Source organism: Colossoma macropomum, unplaced genomic scaffold (genome assembly GCF_904425465.1).
Source record: "Colossoma macropomum unplaced genomic scaffold, Colossoma_macropomum, whole genome shotgun sequence".
Taxonomy (NCBI): domain Eukaryota; kingdom Metazoa; phylum Chordata; class Actinopteri; order Characiformes; family Serrasalmidae; genus Colossoma; species Colossoma macropomum.
Genome location: NW_023494802.1, coordinates 7,702,587 through 7,722,242, shown reverse-complemented (window position 1 = coordinate 7,722,242; position 19,656 = coordinate 7,702,587). Strand labels below are relative to the sequence as shown.

At 38.9% G+C, this 19,656-nt stretch overlaps 1 protein-coding gene across 2 annotated transcripts in view; it reads right to left on the bottom strand.

Annotated features, from left to right (window-relative positions):
- The window catches only part of arhgef25a (Rho guanine nucleotide exchange factor (GEF) 25a), a 117,554-nt gene that overhangs the window by 38,232 nt on the left and 59,666 nt on the right, over positions 1–19,656 (bottom strand). For both annotated transcript variants that reach the window (XM_036590908.1, XM_036590909.1), the window contains exons 3-4: positions 3,245–3,555; positions 1,658–1,765 (exon numbers count right to left, since the gene is read on the bottom strand). In XM_036590908.1, the coding sequence (XP_036446801.1) occupies positions 1,658–1,765; positions 3,245–3,555 (419 nt within the window). The remainder of the gene's footprint in view (positions 1–1,657; positions 1,766–3,244; positions 3,556–19,656) is intronic.

Genomic DNA, 19,656 nt, shown 5'->3' with positions numbered 1-19,656 from the left:
AGTTCATCAGTCAAGTAGCTTTAGTGATTTTAGGGCTACAGTTGATGCTGGTGATAGGTCAAAGAAAACCATTGAACTGAACCAAAATAGGAGATCCAGTATAAAGGCTTTAAGGGTGATGCTGTGTGTGACGTCTGGAGCTGTTTGTTTTCCCTCAGCTCCAGCTGAAGCGTACGAGATGTGTGGGCTTTGTGTGTGTGTGTATGTGTATGCAGAGCTCAGGTGGTGTGTGTGAATTGTGTTTGATCAGTGTGTGTTCTCGCTCTTGGAGTCAACGCTGTAACAGGCAGCCTGGCGACTAATGACCCATCGCTCTGTCCCATCTGGCTCTTCTCACACAGCACACTCGCTCTCACACATACACATACATCACTGCTTCTGCAGCCTTTCTCAGCCCCTTAATCATTGAACTCTGTCTACACCTTCCTTAGATCCTTCCTGATATTTTTTCTCTCTTGTCTTTTTCTCAGATCCCCTAAAACTGTTTGGTCTAAGTACCACACCTGATCAAACTAAAGTATCCACAAGTCATCATCTCATGAGAGAGGCAAAAAGGTGTCTACACCAAATCATTATCTCACAGGACAGTCTACAAGTTGTCCAGAAGACCTACAAGTCATTTACAATTACTGGAAGTCATTATGTCACTGGAGAGATCTTCTACACAAACTACAAGTAGACTAGAATTCTTTATTTCACAGAAGAGTCTCTACAGAGATATCTATTCGGCATGTAATAGGAGAGTCTAGAAATCCTCTACCGAAACAAGTCAACTTCACATAGGAGAATCCTTACGTTGTCTACAACATCTACAAGTAATCAATTCACAGGAAAGTCTTCAAGTTGTCTAGAACCACCACAAAAGCTTAAGAACGAGAACTACAAATCATTTACAACAGCTAGAAGTCTTTACATCATAAGAGTGTAAGAGTCTTAAAGTCATAATTTCATAGAAATGTCTGCAAGTTGTGGCTAAAAAGTAGAGGCCAAAAAGTCATTTATAATGACAAATCATCATCCCATGGGAGAGGACACGAGTCATCTGTAATGACAAATTATCATCTCGTAGGAGAATCTACAAGTTATATGTAAAGAATACAAGTCATCTTGTCATCATGCCATCTACAGCAGTGGTTCTCAAACCAGTCCTCAAACTCTCCCTTCCCATGTGGTCCACAATTTTGTTCCATGACTAAGCATCATGAGTCAAGTTGGAGCAAAAATGTGGACCATCGGGGGGGCCTTGAGGACTGATTTAAGAACTTCCGGTCTGTAATGACTACAAAATGCCATAGTATCAGAGATTCTACATGTTTATAATGTCTACAATGACTATAAGTCACAATTTCATAGGACAATCTACAAGTCATACAACTACAACCCGTCTACTGCGAATACACGCAGTCATATCATAGGACAGTCTACAAGTTATCAATAACAACTACAAGTCTTCAAGATATCTACAAGATATCAACAAAGTCATCATATAAACTACAGAAAATCTCAGTACCTAACATGAGCACACACTGTTAAAAGCATCTGCTCATCTTACGGTAGCACAATCTATCATACCATCTTTTTGTCATTGGTGAGATGAAAAGAGCTTGAATGACATTTGCACTCTCTGTTTATCTCTATCTGTGTGGGGTGGACTGACCTGTATAGGGCCCAGTGAGGTGGAGCCCTGTAAGGAATCAGACTGGTGACTGTGAGACTGCAGGATGCTTGAAGCATCTTCAGAGACTGGCAGGCCATCCCTCCACTCCTGCATGTGCACACACAAACAGCCATCAAGTTTTCTGAGACTTTCTTAAAGGTGAAACATGCCATATACACCTCATACTATCAATAATCACCCTGATGCAGCATATGTGTTTCTCTCTAACATGAAGTAAACTTCTGCAGAGTAAGAATATTTACATAATCCTCTGGGTTTGCCATTAGAGGTAGTAGACAGCACTGAACATGTGCAGCGTCCTTGATGCATAAAACACTCAGTGGGCACACTGGTCACTGAGACAGATGCACGCTGCGGGGCAGTCCAGCCGGTCAGATGATAACTCAGCGTGGGCCAGCTCTTACTGCCTTATGAACCCTGTGAGACAGCTGGCTGAGGAGTATGACACATGTACAGGTGTGGCCTGTGTACTTTCTTCAGTGTGTGAAGGTCAGTCAGAGCTGAGAGTGTTGAACATAACTGGGAAGATATTAGCATCTCCCTCACGTCTACTGAGGGAATCTGCACAGTAAGAAAAAATGGGTACTGTACAATTACATTTTATTTCTCCCAATGTATGGGTTCCAGTTGCACCTTGAGTTTTAAAGGTTCAGAATGAACTGTTTTTAAAGTCCGGAGTCAAGAGGGACTACAGAGTCAGCACAACTTTAAAAATGATCAACTGCAATGGAATATGGAATAATTATGTTCTCTAACTAAAGGTATACACTTGAGGGTACCACCCCTGTGACATGAGTTTGAACCCTTTTTCTAAAAATGTAAAATATACAAAAAGGGTCAAATATATTAAAAAAGAATCTAGTATATTAGTGAAGTGTACGGCCATGCTCTAATGTATAAAGGGTATACTGTAGAGTATATTGGCATTAATGCTGCATGTCTAAAGATACAAGATACAGATACAAGGGTCTAATGTTGAGTACACTGGTATAAGGGTCTAATGTAGAGTTTACTGATACAGTGGTCTAATGTAGAGTATACTGATGTAATGGTCTAATGCAGAGTAAACTGATATAATGGTCTAATGTAGAGTATACTGATGTAATGGTCTAAAACAGAATAAACTGACATAAGGGTCATTTGTAGAGTATCTTGACATAAGGGTCTAGGTAGAGTTTATTATTGCAAGGGATGAATGTAGAGCAAACCAACATCAGGTTCTAATGTAGAGTATACTATTATAAGAACCTAGGAATGTTCATACTGACATAATGATTTAATATACTAATATAAAGATGTAACATAGAGTGTATTGACATAAAGGTCTAATTGAGATTAGATTAACATCAGGGTTTAGTGTAGGTTATACTAACATAAGGGTCAAAGTTTTAATGTAGAGTATGTTATTATATGAATGTAATGTTAATAGTCTAATGCAGATTACACTGAAAGAAAGATTTAAGGTTGAGTATAGTAATCTAATGGTTTAATGCGGAGTATACTGACATAAGACATAAGGCTGTAATGTTGAGCACTCTGTTACAAAGAGTGAATGGTTCCTCTCACCAGCTCCTTGTCTGTGATGGGCAGGATGGTAAGGTGCTCCTCTGCTGTCCTGGTGCTGCCCAGCTCCTGGTTGCTCTTGCTTTGGGGTGGAGGGGGTTTACCCTCCAGCCTGCGTGCCGGTCGTTCCCCCTTGCTTCCCCCGGCTGCTCCGGCGCTCAGCTTGCGCACTGGGTTGGTCAGCCACTTCTTCAGCGTGCTGACGGAACGGCGGGATCCGGGTGAACTCGGGGCAGAGCTGCCGGATGCCTGGGGGGGCAGAGAGGCTACAGATGTAGAGATACTGCCCTCACTGCCCGCCGCGGAGTAGGAATCTGCACAAGCACAGAGAAAAAATAAAAAATAAGTGTTTCAGGAAGAAAAACAGATAAAACTGCCTAGCATAAGTGCTCTTATTAACACATACATATAGCACAGGGCAAAGGGTCAGAAGCAACATTAACTTTGTAAAAACATGAAAATGTGCTGTTCAGGAGATTATGGACAGTAATGTTTATTTACACTGAACAAAGAGTCTCTCACTGGCTAAATATTTGCAGTTCTTGATTGATTCTCCTGGTGATTCTCTTGCAGAGTTTGATTGTGGCCCCTACCTTATTCACCTGATTCCCCTATTCACATGCCCCCGAAATGCCTGATGAACTGAATGTAGTGTGCTACATTAGAAGCTAATAAAAACTGCTTGATGTAACAGACTTTTCTGAAGAATAAAAAGATGTGAAGGTTTTTCCCATATACTATATGGGAGTGCTCCGCTGTAGGTTTTCGTTACAACAAAGCAGGAGCACATCTCATACAACTAATCAGTTCTTTTGAAGACTGAGACTGAGGAAGTACATCAGTAGCATTTGTGTGTAAAATAAAAATGAAAAAGTAAGACGTAAAATGGGAATGTATTCTAATATTTGATTAATCAGACATGCTTCTGCTTAATTAGAGTGAAAACCTTCAGCAACACTCGCCCTTTGCAGATAAGACTGGTGATCCCTACGCTAAAGTACTATAGTACAGCACTTCAAAAAAAAAAATTTAAAATAAAACAAATCTTTCTTTCTATTAACTAGTTGTCAGTAAACAAGTTGTAATTTATATTCTATGCGTGTGTTTGTATTCATGTGGTTTCAATGATCTGATTTTGTGAGAAAACCAGAGAAAAACAACAAAGTAATTTTTTACAGAAGCTACATGTTTTACTTTTTTGTAAAAGATACTGTATTTTTATGGATATAGATACTTCTATATACTGCCTCTCCAAAAATGATGAACATTTAAAAAAAAAAGATTCCAAGTAATTTTGGACTATTCCTATTGGTATGTTCATCAACACATTGCAAGAGGAAAGAGTTTTAAAATTACATAACATAGCAAAAAATGACAAAAATGGAGCTATGAGGCTTTTGCATGACAGTGATGATATATGGGAGAGACATACACAAAGATGATACATATAGGACACATTGTTACATATGGATACATACATATGCATAATATGTATTGGACATATTATTGCATTTAGGTACTTACATACGGGACGTATTATTACATTTAGGTATTTACATGTTGTCACTGTCACAATAAAAACTCATATCACTAAAACATTTTCAGGAGAAACAAAACAATGTTCTTAAGTTTGAATGGAAGTTAATGGAACAAGATGTTTTTCCAAGTAATTTTGGAGCACTTCTTTTGGTCCATTCATCATGAATGAAAAGGACAACTGACATTTTCAAATTTTGCCAAAAATACAATTCAAGGTTTTGCTGTGACAGAAAAGATACAAATGCAGTATGTTTCTACATGTGAAAATAACATTTAATGTTAAAAAACATTCAAACAAATATTAAAGCAGTAAAAATTAGCCATGATGTAAGAAACTGGTTAGAAAAACAATGGTTTGGCTCCAGATTTCTCCTTTTTGCATAGTTCTGTTAAAATCCATCACCTGCAAACCTGTTTTAATTTAATGAAGCACAGATGTGCCAACCCAAATATTGATTAACTAATACTGGGCTTTATTTGGAAATTAAGTGAACATACTGACACAAATGAGTACTTTTTGTATTAATATTTATATTGATATTTTTAAGTCAAAACATTGCATATTATTCAGATGAATAGCTTTTTTAAATATAATTTTCTCAGCTGTCTGTAACTTTTGTATAATACCGCACATAATACATATAGAACATATTTTCATTAGATAGGTATTGTAGATACATACTATAGGTATGGGATACATTACTATTACATACGTATGACCCAAGGTCCTGACAATGCAGTGAGGGTGTGTATACGTGTGTATATTGTTGTCTGCATGCCTATGAGTGTACATGTCATGTCCGTGTGTGAGTGCCTGGTGCAGGTGGCCCATTCGAGTTGGCATGGCTCACATGGGAGTGTATGAGGCTGGTTGAGGGAGGACTGCAGGGAGCAGTGCTGGTCATCCAGACTGCAGTGTGACCCAGGGGAGCTAAATATAGTCCCAGTACAGCTGAGGCTGCGAGCGCAGCGCTGGTGTCATGGGGACCCTGGGAAGGGAACAAGGGGGAACAGCAGGGATGTGCACAGGAAGCACACTTTAATCCTCACCCACAGGAAAGGCCGCTAACTTTTCTGATGTTGTTGTTTCTCACCATGTCTGTGTCCCGTTCCATTCCCCTAACCCTCCTTTTTCCTGCCCCTGTGCGGCAGCCATGTCTCGGGTTATCAAATGACCCTTTTCTCTCGTCTACTTCATCCTACCATCCATTCCAGCAGCCCCTGCCTGACCTCTGACTCAACCTTAGTGGTGGGAAGCTCGACTGAGTTTAGTGAACCAATTCTTTAGAACTGCTCGTTTTAATGAATCAAATGTCCAATTCAACTATTCGTTGATTCGGAAGTCAAGTTCATTCTCAGGTCTTTCACACACAATGTGATATGGTTCATATGTGAGTACGTTCACTCGAGTCAGACTTGGACTGCACAAAGTACAAACACACCAGGAAGGGAAGCCAACTACAGTCTACAGTCTATAAACTAAATTAAAAGATTGCTCTTAATATGTTTCAGTGAGGTATATTTGACTTTATGAGGTGAAATACTAAAAGATTTTCATTTTTGCTGGGCTGCCCAGTTGAAATGTTCCCCTATTTAGCCATACTTAGCTAATACTGTACTGTCCCAGGTAAAGATACAGTCACCAAGCACTAATACATGACCAATTAGTGTAACACAATAATATTTTGATGTGTTGATCACTATTATTAGAATCATCCCTTTATACAGTAACATTTGTTATGAAACTTTAATACTAGCACAGATACTCTACTGCTTCTTTATCAGCCCTGAATCATAGACACTTGAATGAAAAATGCAACGCAGCCGATGGCGGTCCAGCCAAACTAGGCTACATTAGTCTTGTTATTACAAGCCTCCGGCCTATAACATAGAATGTAACCATTTCGTAGTTGCCACAAAAAGCTGGATTCAGACTAATATAAGCTAATATAAGCTAATTCTAGTTCCAGTCAATGTGTGTTTAGATAGATTGCCTAACTCCGAACTGAGACCAGTGCCATAGTGTGCAGATGTTTAGTTATGCAGAACATTCAGTATGCTAATGGCAGAGGATGCTAACTGCAGTACAATAATATCAGACATCAGCCGTAGCTAGCAAGTAAGCTTACAATCATGGACATGCAATGTTTTTTAATGAACAGTATCAGAATATCCCAAAGAAAAGACATTGTGTTAATCAAGCGAAGCACACTCTTCCATAGCACCCCTAGAGCTTGTTTTGCTCACAAATTAGCTATTTAAGTATGCACTTTCCTATTTTGCCCCCACTTTTATTTCTGATGCACCTTTAGTGGTTATGTTCTGATCAAGGCCCACACCGGCACTTTATGATTGCATTAAATTAAACTATGAAACATGTCTTCAGCCTACGCATGGAATGTAAGAATTATGTAGATGCTAAAAAAGTTGAATTCAGTTGGTCTTGGGAATCAATTCGACTGGTTTATTGAACAGAAGTCATAAATAAGTTGGAAATTCTCAGCTTGCCAGAAATACACACAGATGCATGCTCTCTCTAGTCCTGTGCCCTAAGGTTGAGCAACATATGTGGCCACTCAGCAGTAATTTCTCAGGTTGAACGATGCAGCACTTCTTTTCCAGAAACGTTTATGAAAAATCGGACTTGGAACTGACTTATGGAGAAAGTGCTCCTGCAGGGAAAACTGCTTATTCCATTTGACAAAATTTTCCAGGTTAGCGGATGAATTAATAGCCTAATAACGGTGTTGATCTCAACCCAAGTGGAATCTAGAAGGAAATTCAAGGGGATCTGATTACACCTCCTACTGTTGGATGCTGAGCAAAGCATAGCAGCTTTCTGAAAACCATATTGCCACGTACTGGTCTGCAGAATGTGTGAATGAGGTGACAGACTAGCCATGTGTCTCCCTACACAGCAGGGAGGGATGGGGAAGCAGCTTTAGCCTGGAGTTCTCACTCACTTTTCTATCTCTCTCTTTCTCTGAGCCCATTCTCACAGACTGGCTTTTATGGAAATGCAACAAATCAAACTCAATACCCGGTTTTGAATTTTTGGGGAAAGGAATGTTATCGAGAATCAAGGGCTGCACAATGACCTTCTGGAGTCTAGAACAATCAGCTATTGTTTATAATATCCTCCACAAATCAGAAGTGACATACACTATGGAACAATGTGTTGTCCTTCACCTCAGCCTATACACATGTCAGAGTGGTTTAAGACTCTTCCATTAATTATCAAGTTCATTGCATCTATGGAACATTACACAAGCCAAAAGTACAAGCAGAACCAAGCACGGAGATGCCAAGAAGCCAGTCTTTCTGAAATAAAGTGACGGTTTGGCCAAAAATCTATTTTACATAAATTTTTCGTATGTAGTTAATCAATCAAGACATGTTTGGTGGAGGTTGCTTCAGAGAATCTGGCAACATTGAGAGGAAAAATACACATACAGCAAAACTTGCTAGCTTTAGAACATTTTAGTTTATCACAGAGTACACAATTCAGAAAGATGGTTTTTCAATGGTTCTTTAGTAAAGAAAATGATTGTATATAGAACCATGATCACTCAAAGAACCACTTGCCTGATTAAAGAATTCTTTGCATTGTGAAAGGGCTCTTCAGATTGATGGAGAATGTGCAGTAGATGGTTCTATATGGAACCTTTTTGTAAAGAGTTCTTTGCAGCACCGAAAAGGGTTCTTCCATTGGCTTGATATCATAGCAATAACAGAACCCTTTTTTGGTGCTGTATAGAAAGCCCTTTTCAATAAGTTTCTATATAGAACCTTTTTGAAAAGAGTTCTATGCAGCACCAAAAAGGGTTCTTCCATTGGCTTGATATCGTAGCAATAACAGAACCCTTTTTTGGTGCTATATAGAAAGCCCTTTTCAATAAGGTTCTATATAGAACCATCTACAGCACTCTGCAGTCCACAATCTAAACAATGCTTTTATGATGCAAAGAAGACTTTAATCATGAAAAGGGTTCTGTGAGTGTTCATGTTTTATATAGAACCATTTTCTTTACTAAAGAACCCTTAAAGAACCATCTTCTGTAAGTGTGTATAACATCAGAGGTGTTCGAAAACAATGCTGACTACAACATGACTAGATGACTTCAGAGGTCTGTTAGCATCATGCAAACTGCCTAAATCATCACATACTTACCTCAAAATGTCATGTTGTTAAGTAATGGCACTATATTATATACTGTTATTGGTAAAAATGAACAAAAATACAGTCAAAATTTGGACTTTTACATAACTTCTGCTACTAATTTTAGCTAAATGTACTTTTGTCCATTTTTATAGATAACAGTATGTCATACAGTGTCAGAAACCACATCTATCTGAGATTACAGCTCAATGCTATTTGAGGCAATGTATGATTATTTAAGCACACAGTTTGCGCAATGCGTACTGCTGGGTTATAAGCTGCTAGTTCATTAGCCTCATCGCTCTAGCCTAAAACTAAAGAAGCACACTTCAAACACTAAACATGTTTTGACTGATTGACCAAAATTAGGAATCATTTCAAGATGGTGAGGCACAAAGCGGAGTAAAATAAGATACCAGAAGGTGAGTGTAGCAGTGCAGTCCCAGTCCATTTACCTCACTGTATGTAGATGACTTCATTTGATTTGATAACTGCAGCAAGCTGCTGGAAAGACTTACTTACTGTGACCCTGACTGAGTACTAATCCTTAGCTCTCTACAATGGAGTTTTATACAATCCTAATACTCCATGACAGAGGAAAGGATAGTGATAAATACCCAGAGATAGGCAGGAAGAGAAGAGGAGATTAAAGAGAAATAGAGTAAATGTGTCAGGGTGTATTTATGTATTCAGGTGTGTATGCATGACCTTATCAAGCAGTTTCTGTACAATGCACATTCATGGTGCTGTCCGCGCTGCACAGAGCCATTCATGTCCATCCAGTGTGCATTTTCACATTAGATAAGCCACAGCAATGCTCTCTGCCTTTGACTGATGTGTGATTGGATTTCATAGACTTGACTCAAGGTCAATGACTGGCTTTCTGCCACACTAGCACAGCTTACTGAGCTCTGCATGTAGAGCAGAGCTGACGTTTTCTAGAACTAATGTTCTGTGGAAGACAACTCTACAAAATAAATCTCACCAAGGCCCATTATTAACCCATAAAACTCTGAAATCACTTTTCGAGTATTTGTTGCACTGCATCACGGAAAGTTAGGGAGAAACATACAGGCCAAAAGTTTAGTCAAAAGCCTTAAAGTTTTAAAAAGGTTGTAAAGTGTGACCGTTTCGGTCGTATTGGCAAATTAAGTAAGACTTTATTATTTTATACTTTGCTACAACAAAACACAAGTGCCTTAATGTGATTATACTGGTAAGGTTAGAACTGAAAAGACATAGGTAATGAGGCTACTAGTATACTAGTGTACTAGTGTACCCAGGCTACCTACTTTAGCTGCCTTTAGCTAAAACTAAGATCAATGAAAACTTTTTGTTCTCAATGTTATTTTGACAAACTAACATGTTGGCATATCATCCACTGAAAAGACAAAAACCTGGTGTAGAAGCACAGAGTCATTATTATCTACAGCTACACCAGTTCTACAGTTCAGAAGCTGCTACACAAACCTTAATTCGCAAAACGTTTCATTGTGCAATTGTTTTTTAGCTTACTTGCAGAAGTTTAGTCTGTTCATATATTATGAGTAAGAACTATGATACCTTAATATCAGACAAAGCCCTTGTTTTTTTCATATTTAAACCCAATCACGGAAGGTATTTTCCTAGTTTCAGTCAGTAATATTTGACAAAAAATCTTCTCAACAGCAGCTATTAATAAAACATTTTCAAAGGAAAAAAATATGTCTCTCTGGTTGCCCAAGACTTGGTAAACGTGAAAAATAACAAATGATGTGGATCCAACAATCAGCCAACCACAGGGGCAACCAGACAAAGATGCATCTCTGTTAGCCATTAAACTCATTCAATCATGTGTATGGGGGGTTGTAGCCTAGCAATTTAAATAGGCTACAGCTTTCTAGCTAGCTACAAACTTGATATAACACCCATTGGGCAGATAGTTCTTCTAAGAAACAATGGCAGAAAAATGACACCAAAATGGCTTGCACTTCCAAATAAACCTGAATGGATCAACAGAAACTGAAAAGAAAATGAGCGATCCAGAGCAAAGAGTGAACATCAGTGTGGCTTTCCAACAATAATGAAAGCCTTGAGACTTGACCAGCAAGAAAAGTGACCTTGCTCTACATGTGGCAGACAGATAATTATTTTGCATAGCATATGTGAAACTAAAAAAGCTATTGGTTTTTAGGGTCTCAGTCTAATAAAGGTAACATTAGGTTAGCTCTTCTGTTAACTACTGTTAGCCAGCTAATTATCTCTGTGGAATCACTTCATTAGCAGTGCATTACTTTATTTGTTCTGAGAATAACTGCCATCATTTGTGACAATCAATTACAACTAATGCACCAGCATTCAGGCATTCCACCCTAGAGAAAACACATGTATGTGTTTTGGGTGCAAGGCTTTGTTTGGCTGTTCGAGATTCAAAACCAGCTTCAGCTAACTTTCAACCTTTTACAGCTTATTATTCAGTAACTCTTGTGAACTACTCAGAAGTTGCTATCCTTACATTTTACAGTGTTAACCTTGTGAAATGGGAGAGAAAAAAGGGTGCTCATGGAAACTGGTCATGTATTGTTGACTTCATCTCTCTCACACACACAGTCGGAGAGGAGAAATTCCTGGCAGCTCCCCCATGGTGATTTCTCGAAAGCATGTGTTTCAGTTCAACAAGGCCTGCAGCAGCCTTCAGCCACAAACCCAGCCATGAAAGTTCAACCGTTCCAGCGGTGTAAGGAGATCCAGAATAAAGGGATGAACGGACGGAGGGAGGAGTGCATAGGAGAAGGGGAAAAATTCCACAGACAAACACAGCCCAAGGGTGACAGATGATGGGAGAAAATAAAACTCCAGTTTGCCATTGACTGTGTCACATCTTTTAATCCTCAGAAGACACAGATGTGATAACAAAAGGATGGTGTAACTCAATATTAATAATTTCCCACTCATAGCTTGTTAAAACAAGCAATTCAACATTTCAATCAACACCACACTTATGTTAGTAAGTGAAGATATTTTAATATAATTTGAATTTGATTAAAAGGTAATATTGTGTACAGATCTTTTTTGTCATTTCTTAACACTGAAATAGATTCAAATTCAAAACAGAATGTAAAATGTAAAATGAATGTAAATATAATTACTCACTATGTAATTAAATACTTACATTACATTTAAAAAGTATAAATAAAAGTAAAATATCCATAAAATAAAAGTAATAACTCCTTCTAAGGTTAAAAGCAATTCATGAACCTGTTTACAGCAACAATCTTATGGAGTTTTGCGGGAATAAGAAAATCCCTCAGCATGTGTGTGTGTGTGTGTGTGTGTGTGTGTGTGTGTGTTGTCGGGGGGGGCGTAGGCTTCTGAAGGTCATGCAAACATGCAGTTGATTGTGAGATCAAACGATCGGAGGCTACTTGTTCTGAGAATAAAGAAGGACGCAGCTGGCGGCGGTGCTTTTTCATGCACAGCTCCAGCACTGTGGAGGAGCCGGCTATTCACTCTCAGTCTGAAACCTAATCTTAAAGCACAGCTTTACTGTTCGATATGAATGCCTCTAATTCCTCCGTCTTCTACAGTTTGAGATATCTCCTCCCCTCCACGCTCTCCCAGTCTCATTTTCTGTCTGCGTATGAGTGTTTGCTATCTACTCCGGCTCTGTATATGAATCCTCTGTCACTGTCTATGCATTTCTTTCTTCTCTGTCTCTGTTTTCTGCTTTTATAAGGGGAAAAGTGTGTGGAGACGTCTGAGAGGCACACTCAAAATGAGCTTGGTGTGTGACTTGGTGTTTGATGTGGAGTGATAGAGCTGGGTGGGCTTTGAAGGGGTTTAGTTCAATTTGGACTGGCTTTGCCTTCCAGCTGTCACCCTGTGCACCCAGTGTGGGATGTGGCATGACCCACGATGCCTGAACACACATTTACATACACAATCCTTCATACATCACTATAGAGCTGCACAAATGTAAATACACCTATTCAAAGGTTAGAATTACATTTTCAACAACGTTAAACCAATTTAGGAATCAGGAATCCTCAGGACCGTCTAGGCTTTCAGAGACCTAGACACAGGGCCAGAGTGGGACTTTTCAGACCTGGAGTTACAGGATGCAGACCAGCCCACCCTAAATTCTAAATGTATTTCTCCTTCTCCCACCTTCTCACACACACACACACACACACACACACACACACACACATATCATTGCCTTCATGCATAATAACCTTTTCTAAAATCTGCACATTTTCATCTTCTTCATTTCTTCTTAATTATTTATAAGCTACACTGAGATAACGAAGGTGGATAACTAGAGACAAAACTGGTGAAAGCTTTAATCTCAAATGTAACAATCATGACAAATATATGCTACAAACTAATGCTAGCCAAGTAAGTTCCTGTCAGCATTTCTCACTGCCCACCTGCTCGCATATGTCATCATCCTCCTTACGCAACTTTTTCATTTTCACTTTTCAGTCTTCTTGGCACCATCTTGATTTTTTGGAGTTCTTACTGCTGCTGTCCAACTTCTCATGGTTCACGTATGAAAACTGCTACATCAGTAATGCAGAAACAGTACTGAACTCTGTAGAGCACTGCCTGCTGTGTCAGGTACCAGATTCACACTGTCATGCTGAATTTGATACACTATTCTCTCAAGGCTGATGTTAGCTTCTCACCCGAAATTTCCACATTAAGTAGTGCAGCAACTGCATACCAGTATAGGCAACTGAATCTAATTGCTGCATCATTTAAGGTGAAACGGGAAATGAGAATAAGAAACTAACTGAAACTTGTTTCAATCTCTATCCTGTAAGAGACCCAGTTCCAATCAGCAAAACGCTACCGACTCTCCCGATTACACACCCCAGCATTGCCTAGATACATCACTGAACGACACTATGAGAAGTTTAACTTGGTTTCAGTTAATTGCCTGAAAAAAAAAAACAGTGGCAGCAGGAGATGGCAATGATGTTCTTAACCTTCAATGTAAGCTCATGTAACAAGAATTTAGTAGTAATTTTGGAGCATTTCTATTGGTCCATCCCTCATGAAGTGTTTACATAGTGCAGGATAGCTGCTGTGTTCAGAAGATGCAGAAAACTAAAATTTGAAAAAAACGGAGATACATGTTTTGTTTAGACAGCGATGATATAAGATATCTTTTACGGGCATCTCACACTCATACTTTATCTGAATGTAAAAAAACAAGGTCATGCACAACATGCACAACCAACATTAGCTTAGTGCTAACATACTATAAAAAATTCCATAGGTTTGCAAGCACAAATTAGCATGGCCTTGCCACTGTGTATATATAAGTTAATAATCTTTAAATATTAATATCCAGAACGCCTTGCATTTTTGATACTTAAAAAGTTCAAGTAACCACACCACTTCACAAAAATTACTTTAAATACAGAATATTCATGATGTAGTATCTTTCTGTTGTTCCTAAACTACTTTAAATATTGATTAAAGTACTTAGTTTGTAGAATTCTAGCAATTTGCTAACGTTATTAAAGTATACCTATAAAATAACAGAAAATATATTCTGGTAAAATAACATGGTCTAAGACAAACAACTGAGAACTTCATAACACTGAGTGTGTACCATAACTGCATAGCATATACAGATGTTTGCAAAAATTGCTACTGAACTGCAACCTATTGGATGTGCTACACCAACTGCTACTGTAAAAGTGATATTTCAACAACCAATTCATACACAGTACATAGTAGGACTGCACAATATACGACTCGTGATATATTAAAATTATGTTGGTGAACAATTCATAATACATAGTTGATATCTGCTGTACATCATTTGGACCACAGTTATTCTCATTTGTTGGATGATTTGATTCACCTCACTCATCTGGGATGTGTCAGAATTGCTCAGGATGCTCACAGCACACAAAACATTTGGATTTGTTTGAGGTCTTGTTTACATATTGCGGCTTTTGGTGATATCGCTATTGCCAAAGCTAACATACAAATACTATTATGGGCTGTCGTGGTACATGGCCATAATCCTTCCACTGCCTCAGAATGATGATGCATGTTAATGTTCATAACTGGGTTGCCCATCTCTCCCTCTCTGGCATTCTGTTGTCACTGTGTCACTTAAAGAGGAGAGTACGTGTATTATGGAGATTTAAAAAAAGAGCTTCCACTTCCAGACTGTCAGACTCAGGCTGCAAGGCCGCTGGCAAACTCATTTCTCTAATGGCGTGCTTGAGAGCGAGAACAGATTACACAGATGCATTTTCCTAATGCAAGTGCAGCACCGTTCAGTGGATTTGATAATTAACGGCTAAAGTAAAAGGCAGGCATATTAAGCCTGTGCTCCCCCTGTCCATAGCCATCAGTTTAATGCTGGGCTTCTCCCTCCCTCTACACTTCTCCCTTTCCCTCTACACTTCTCCCTCTCCCTCTCTCTCGCTCTCTAATCCTCTCTCTCGCTCTCTTCTTCCATCTACACATCTCTCTCTCTCATTCTCTCTCTAATGGCTCTGCCAAGGCATTGTTCCTGTTCTTAGCTTTATGCTTTCTGAGCAAAGAATCTCAGCGATAACAAGCACCCGCAGTTACGGTGCAGTTTGTAAGTATTTGGACAAAGGAAAGTGTCCATATTTTGTTGTTTTGTCTTTGTATTTCCAAGATGTATAAAGAAACTATGACTATGAACATGATAATGAACATTACAGCTTTACAAAACATATTTGAAAATGTGTTAGCTTACATTCTTGATACTCAAGAGAGCAAAATGTTCAGAGTTGGTTCTAGATGTGGCATTTGCATCTGGAGTTTGTGGCTGTTGTCTCTCGTCATTTATATTTATGGCATTTGGCAGACATTCTTATCCAGATTGACTTATAATTTAATCAGTTCTAAAGAGGAAGGCAAATTTAGCATTAGGAGTCTTGCAGAATGACTCCTATTCACGTAACATGTATGCTGACCTACACAGGGAACTGAACCCCAGTCTTCTACGCTGAGGCAGTGCACAGGCAGTGCTATCCACTACGCTAAACCTACCCCATAAAAAGCGTTGATGTCATAAAGCATGCCATAAAGAGACTGGAAAAGTAGAATAAATTAATAGGCCAAAACATTAAATGAGTCAAAGTCAACTGTTTGCTACATTGCTTAGAGAACATATTGGTTAGTTTAGCATTAGTATGTGATGTAACACAACATGGCAGAGGTCTAATGAATGCTTTCAGTAATGAAGAAAAAACACTGAAAAGATCAAGAACACTATAGAGAATGTAGGAAAATTGATAGGAGACCACCATACAGAGAAGAATATATTATGCCCTTAGATCAGCCCCCAAGAACTACTGGCAAGGCTCAAGGACAAAAAAGGCCAGGCCAGATGAGATTAACTGTGGATGAAAAAAGAATTGCTCGAGATTATGATCCAAAGCAGGGATGCCCAACTCCAGATCCACCATTCTGAGTTTAGCTCCAACCTTAATCAAACACACCTGATCCAGTTAGTCAAGGCCTTCAGGGGCATCTGAATATTAGAGCCAGGCGTGTTGGAACAATACTCTCCAAGGTAGTAGATCTCCAGGGCTGGAGATGATACACTGATCCAAAGCACATCACACCTCTAAAATATGGTGGTTGGGTATGCATGGTTGCCAGTAAACTAACTAACTTTCTGATTCCTTTATTGATGATGTGACCTCTGACAGCAGCAGGATGAACTGTGAAATGAAATCTTGTGAATCTTGTGAAATCTTAACCTTTTAAATTCAGAGGGGAAGCCTCAGGGCCTTCTAGGCCTTCAGAGAAAGCCTTATGATTTCTGTGAACTGAAGAAAATGCATGTCTGTAATATTTAGCTCAATAGAATTCAATAGAACTCTAGTATTTCAGTAATATAATGCTTCTTTGTTAAGTTTTGGACAGATACAAAAATAGGGAGACTAGCAGAAGTTAACATTATCATAGAGATGGATTTTTTTTTCTCTCATGTTTTTACCGAGTTTTGACATTTGTGCCTGAAGTCACAGTTCACCACTGCTTAAATCACTCATACAAGGCGTACCCATGCTCCGCACAAAAACATGATCTTCCTTAGCCACTGGTGCTAAGTTGGACAGGCTTTACAGAATGCTGGGAAATCCCTTTCAACCTAAAGAGAAACTGTAGCATACAACCAAGATTTTGTCAAAATACCGCAATTATTCACAATGGACCACTACAAAGTTTGATTAGACATGTTCTGTTAATCTTATTCAACCTCACAACAGCTGCTACAACAGAGCACATTTCCAGGCAGAGCATGGATAGGTCAATTCATTACTTTCAGAACTACTTAACTTCCATATTAGTTTCAGAGTAGCTACTCGATCATTTGTAGTAGGTACTGAATACTAAGCCTTGAGATTAATAATTAAATATTAAGCCTGCAGATGTCTCAAACCAAATGTCTCAAACTTTACTGGACATCTCTTTACCATGCAGCAACACAACTACTAAAGCAATTTTATGACTAAATGTGCAATATGAGCATCATGCATGCATTGAAGCCCAAAAATCTCTAAAACAAGAAGGACCTGAGAGCGGCTGCAATACTGATCTACTACTACTAGTCAGAGCATCACCAAGAAAGATAACTAGCTTTTGGTGGTCTGTACGGGCTGCAGACTTCTAGCACATATTACAGTTTAATTTAAGATAATGCTAATTTGTTGAACAGGTTTTGGTCCCTTGAAAAACCTTTGCTCCTGAAATGCATTCCATATTTAAAGGGATGTGATACCTACCTTGTTCTCCTAATACCCCTTAAATTAAAGTTGACAATAATGCTTTAAAAACATAGTAATTATTTCACTTCAACTCTAAGTTAAACAGCAAATAAACGACAAAAAATTACACACCGCACTGAAATGACTTAAATCTAGCCATCTCGCAAAGAGACTAGTGCCAGCATTAATGAGTCCAATACATTAAACTATTTCCCTTATATCTACTGTGATGGATGTTTGTCCAGTTAGTAGTTCAGAACTACTCTAAAGTTCCTCAGAAGAAGAGAGTTTGAAGAATTTGGCCTCAGTTTTTGTGCATCGATTGTGCCAGGTCACTGCTGAGGCAGGCACTCCTCTAGACAGAGTGTTGGCCATAATGGGGCAGCATTGTTTAGAGAGAGTGTTCTAGCCTTGTGGGACCTGAAAGCCTTTAGTTAGGTTTGGCTTAGCCACGGAGACTGCATTCGGGGGGAAAAGAGCCAGCCATCTACCCCTGACCACCCACTGTCCAAAGCTCATGCAGTACTGTGCTGCATTATATGGACAAAATATCACCCTCAAAAAAGTACACACATCACAGATTAACGTCCTACTGTGTGTAACCTGTGTAGTTGTATTCAATTACGTGAAGCATGGACCAACACAAAAACACACACAGCAGGTGCCTGAGCAGCATTATCCACAGCATTAGAATCATCCAGATGACTAAAGGGGCGGGAGAATGGCCAACATCCAGAATTCTCTTAACCCCTTAACCTGCAGGCTTATTATACAGCAACAACCGTAAATTATTCCCTTACTACTCTAAAACTAATAAGTACAATAAACTGCTGTAGAAATCATGCAGTAATGTTCTGTATTGCTTAAATAGGATAGGGCTGACATGATTAATCAATTAAAATCTATCAATCGATTTCAAAGTACTTGATTAAAATGTTTTTTTTCTTGACTAACAGACGTAGTGATTATTTTGCATGTTGAGTGATAAACTCGGTATCCATAGCTCATTACAAAGCCATGTTTGGCAGTCTGAATATTCTCATATTAGGGGGAGCTATTTGCACACAAATGACTTTTTTCTTAAGTCAAACTACATCAGCTTCACTGAAAGAGAGGAAACCCACACCAACTGTTTTCAGTGACAAATTTCACATATTTGAAGTAAAATAATGTCTGTTGCAACAAATTACAGGTATGTGAAGTATAAAGTTTCTTTTAACTCGGTCCAAGATGTACAGCTGGGCAGACAGCTAACAGGCTAACAAACTACTCCAATAACATTCAGAGTTAGGCTCTACTGGAGGATTTGCTGTAAATTAAATGTCTGTTACAAGCTTCAAATGTCAGTGTTTAGGTAGAGCTGGCCTACATAGTATTAAACCCACTAGTTGTTTTTCAATTAAAACAGAACAACAAAGCACATTAATTTTTGCAATTTTGTGTTTTCTCTGTTGGAGAATTTTTACTCATGTAACATGGGCGTGTAGTGTTAGAAGTCTTGCCTTAGCACTCTCATTAGTATAGCACAGAGCTTGAAATAATTGTCTAAACCCAACAGGACCCAGCTGCTCATGTTGAGTTCAGTCAGTCTTCAGTTTTCAAATATGAGTCTGGTGCGGGTCACGTTCATATTTCTTCACGTTTGGGTTTTCACAGCCCAATTGTGTCAGGCTTGGGTGAAGTTCGGACTCAAAACATAACGCTGCATGTCAGTTTAGACTTGAACAGAAAGTTCTCGGGCTGTATTCAGGTTTGAACCCAAATCTCAAGCCAATTAAAGCTCTAGAATCACATGGTGTATTCAAACTGCAGTGGTGTTACCCCCTACACTATACCAACCACTTTTACCCCACTCACACTAGTTGTTAGTTGATCATGACTGACTAGTGACCAAGCCAGCAAGCTGGCATGTTGAGCATTTTGTAGACTATATGATTTCCAATGTAATTTTGTTATACAAAGTT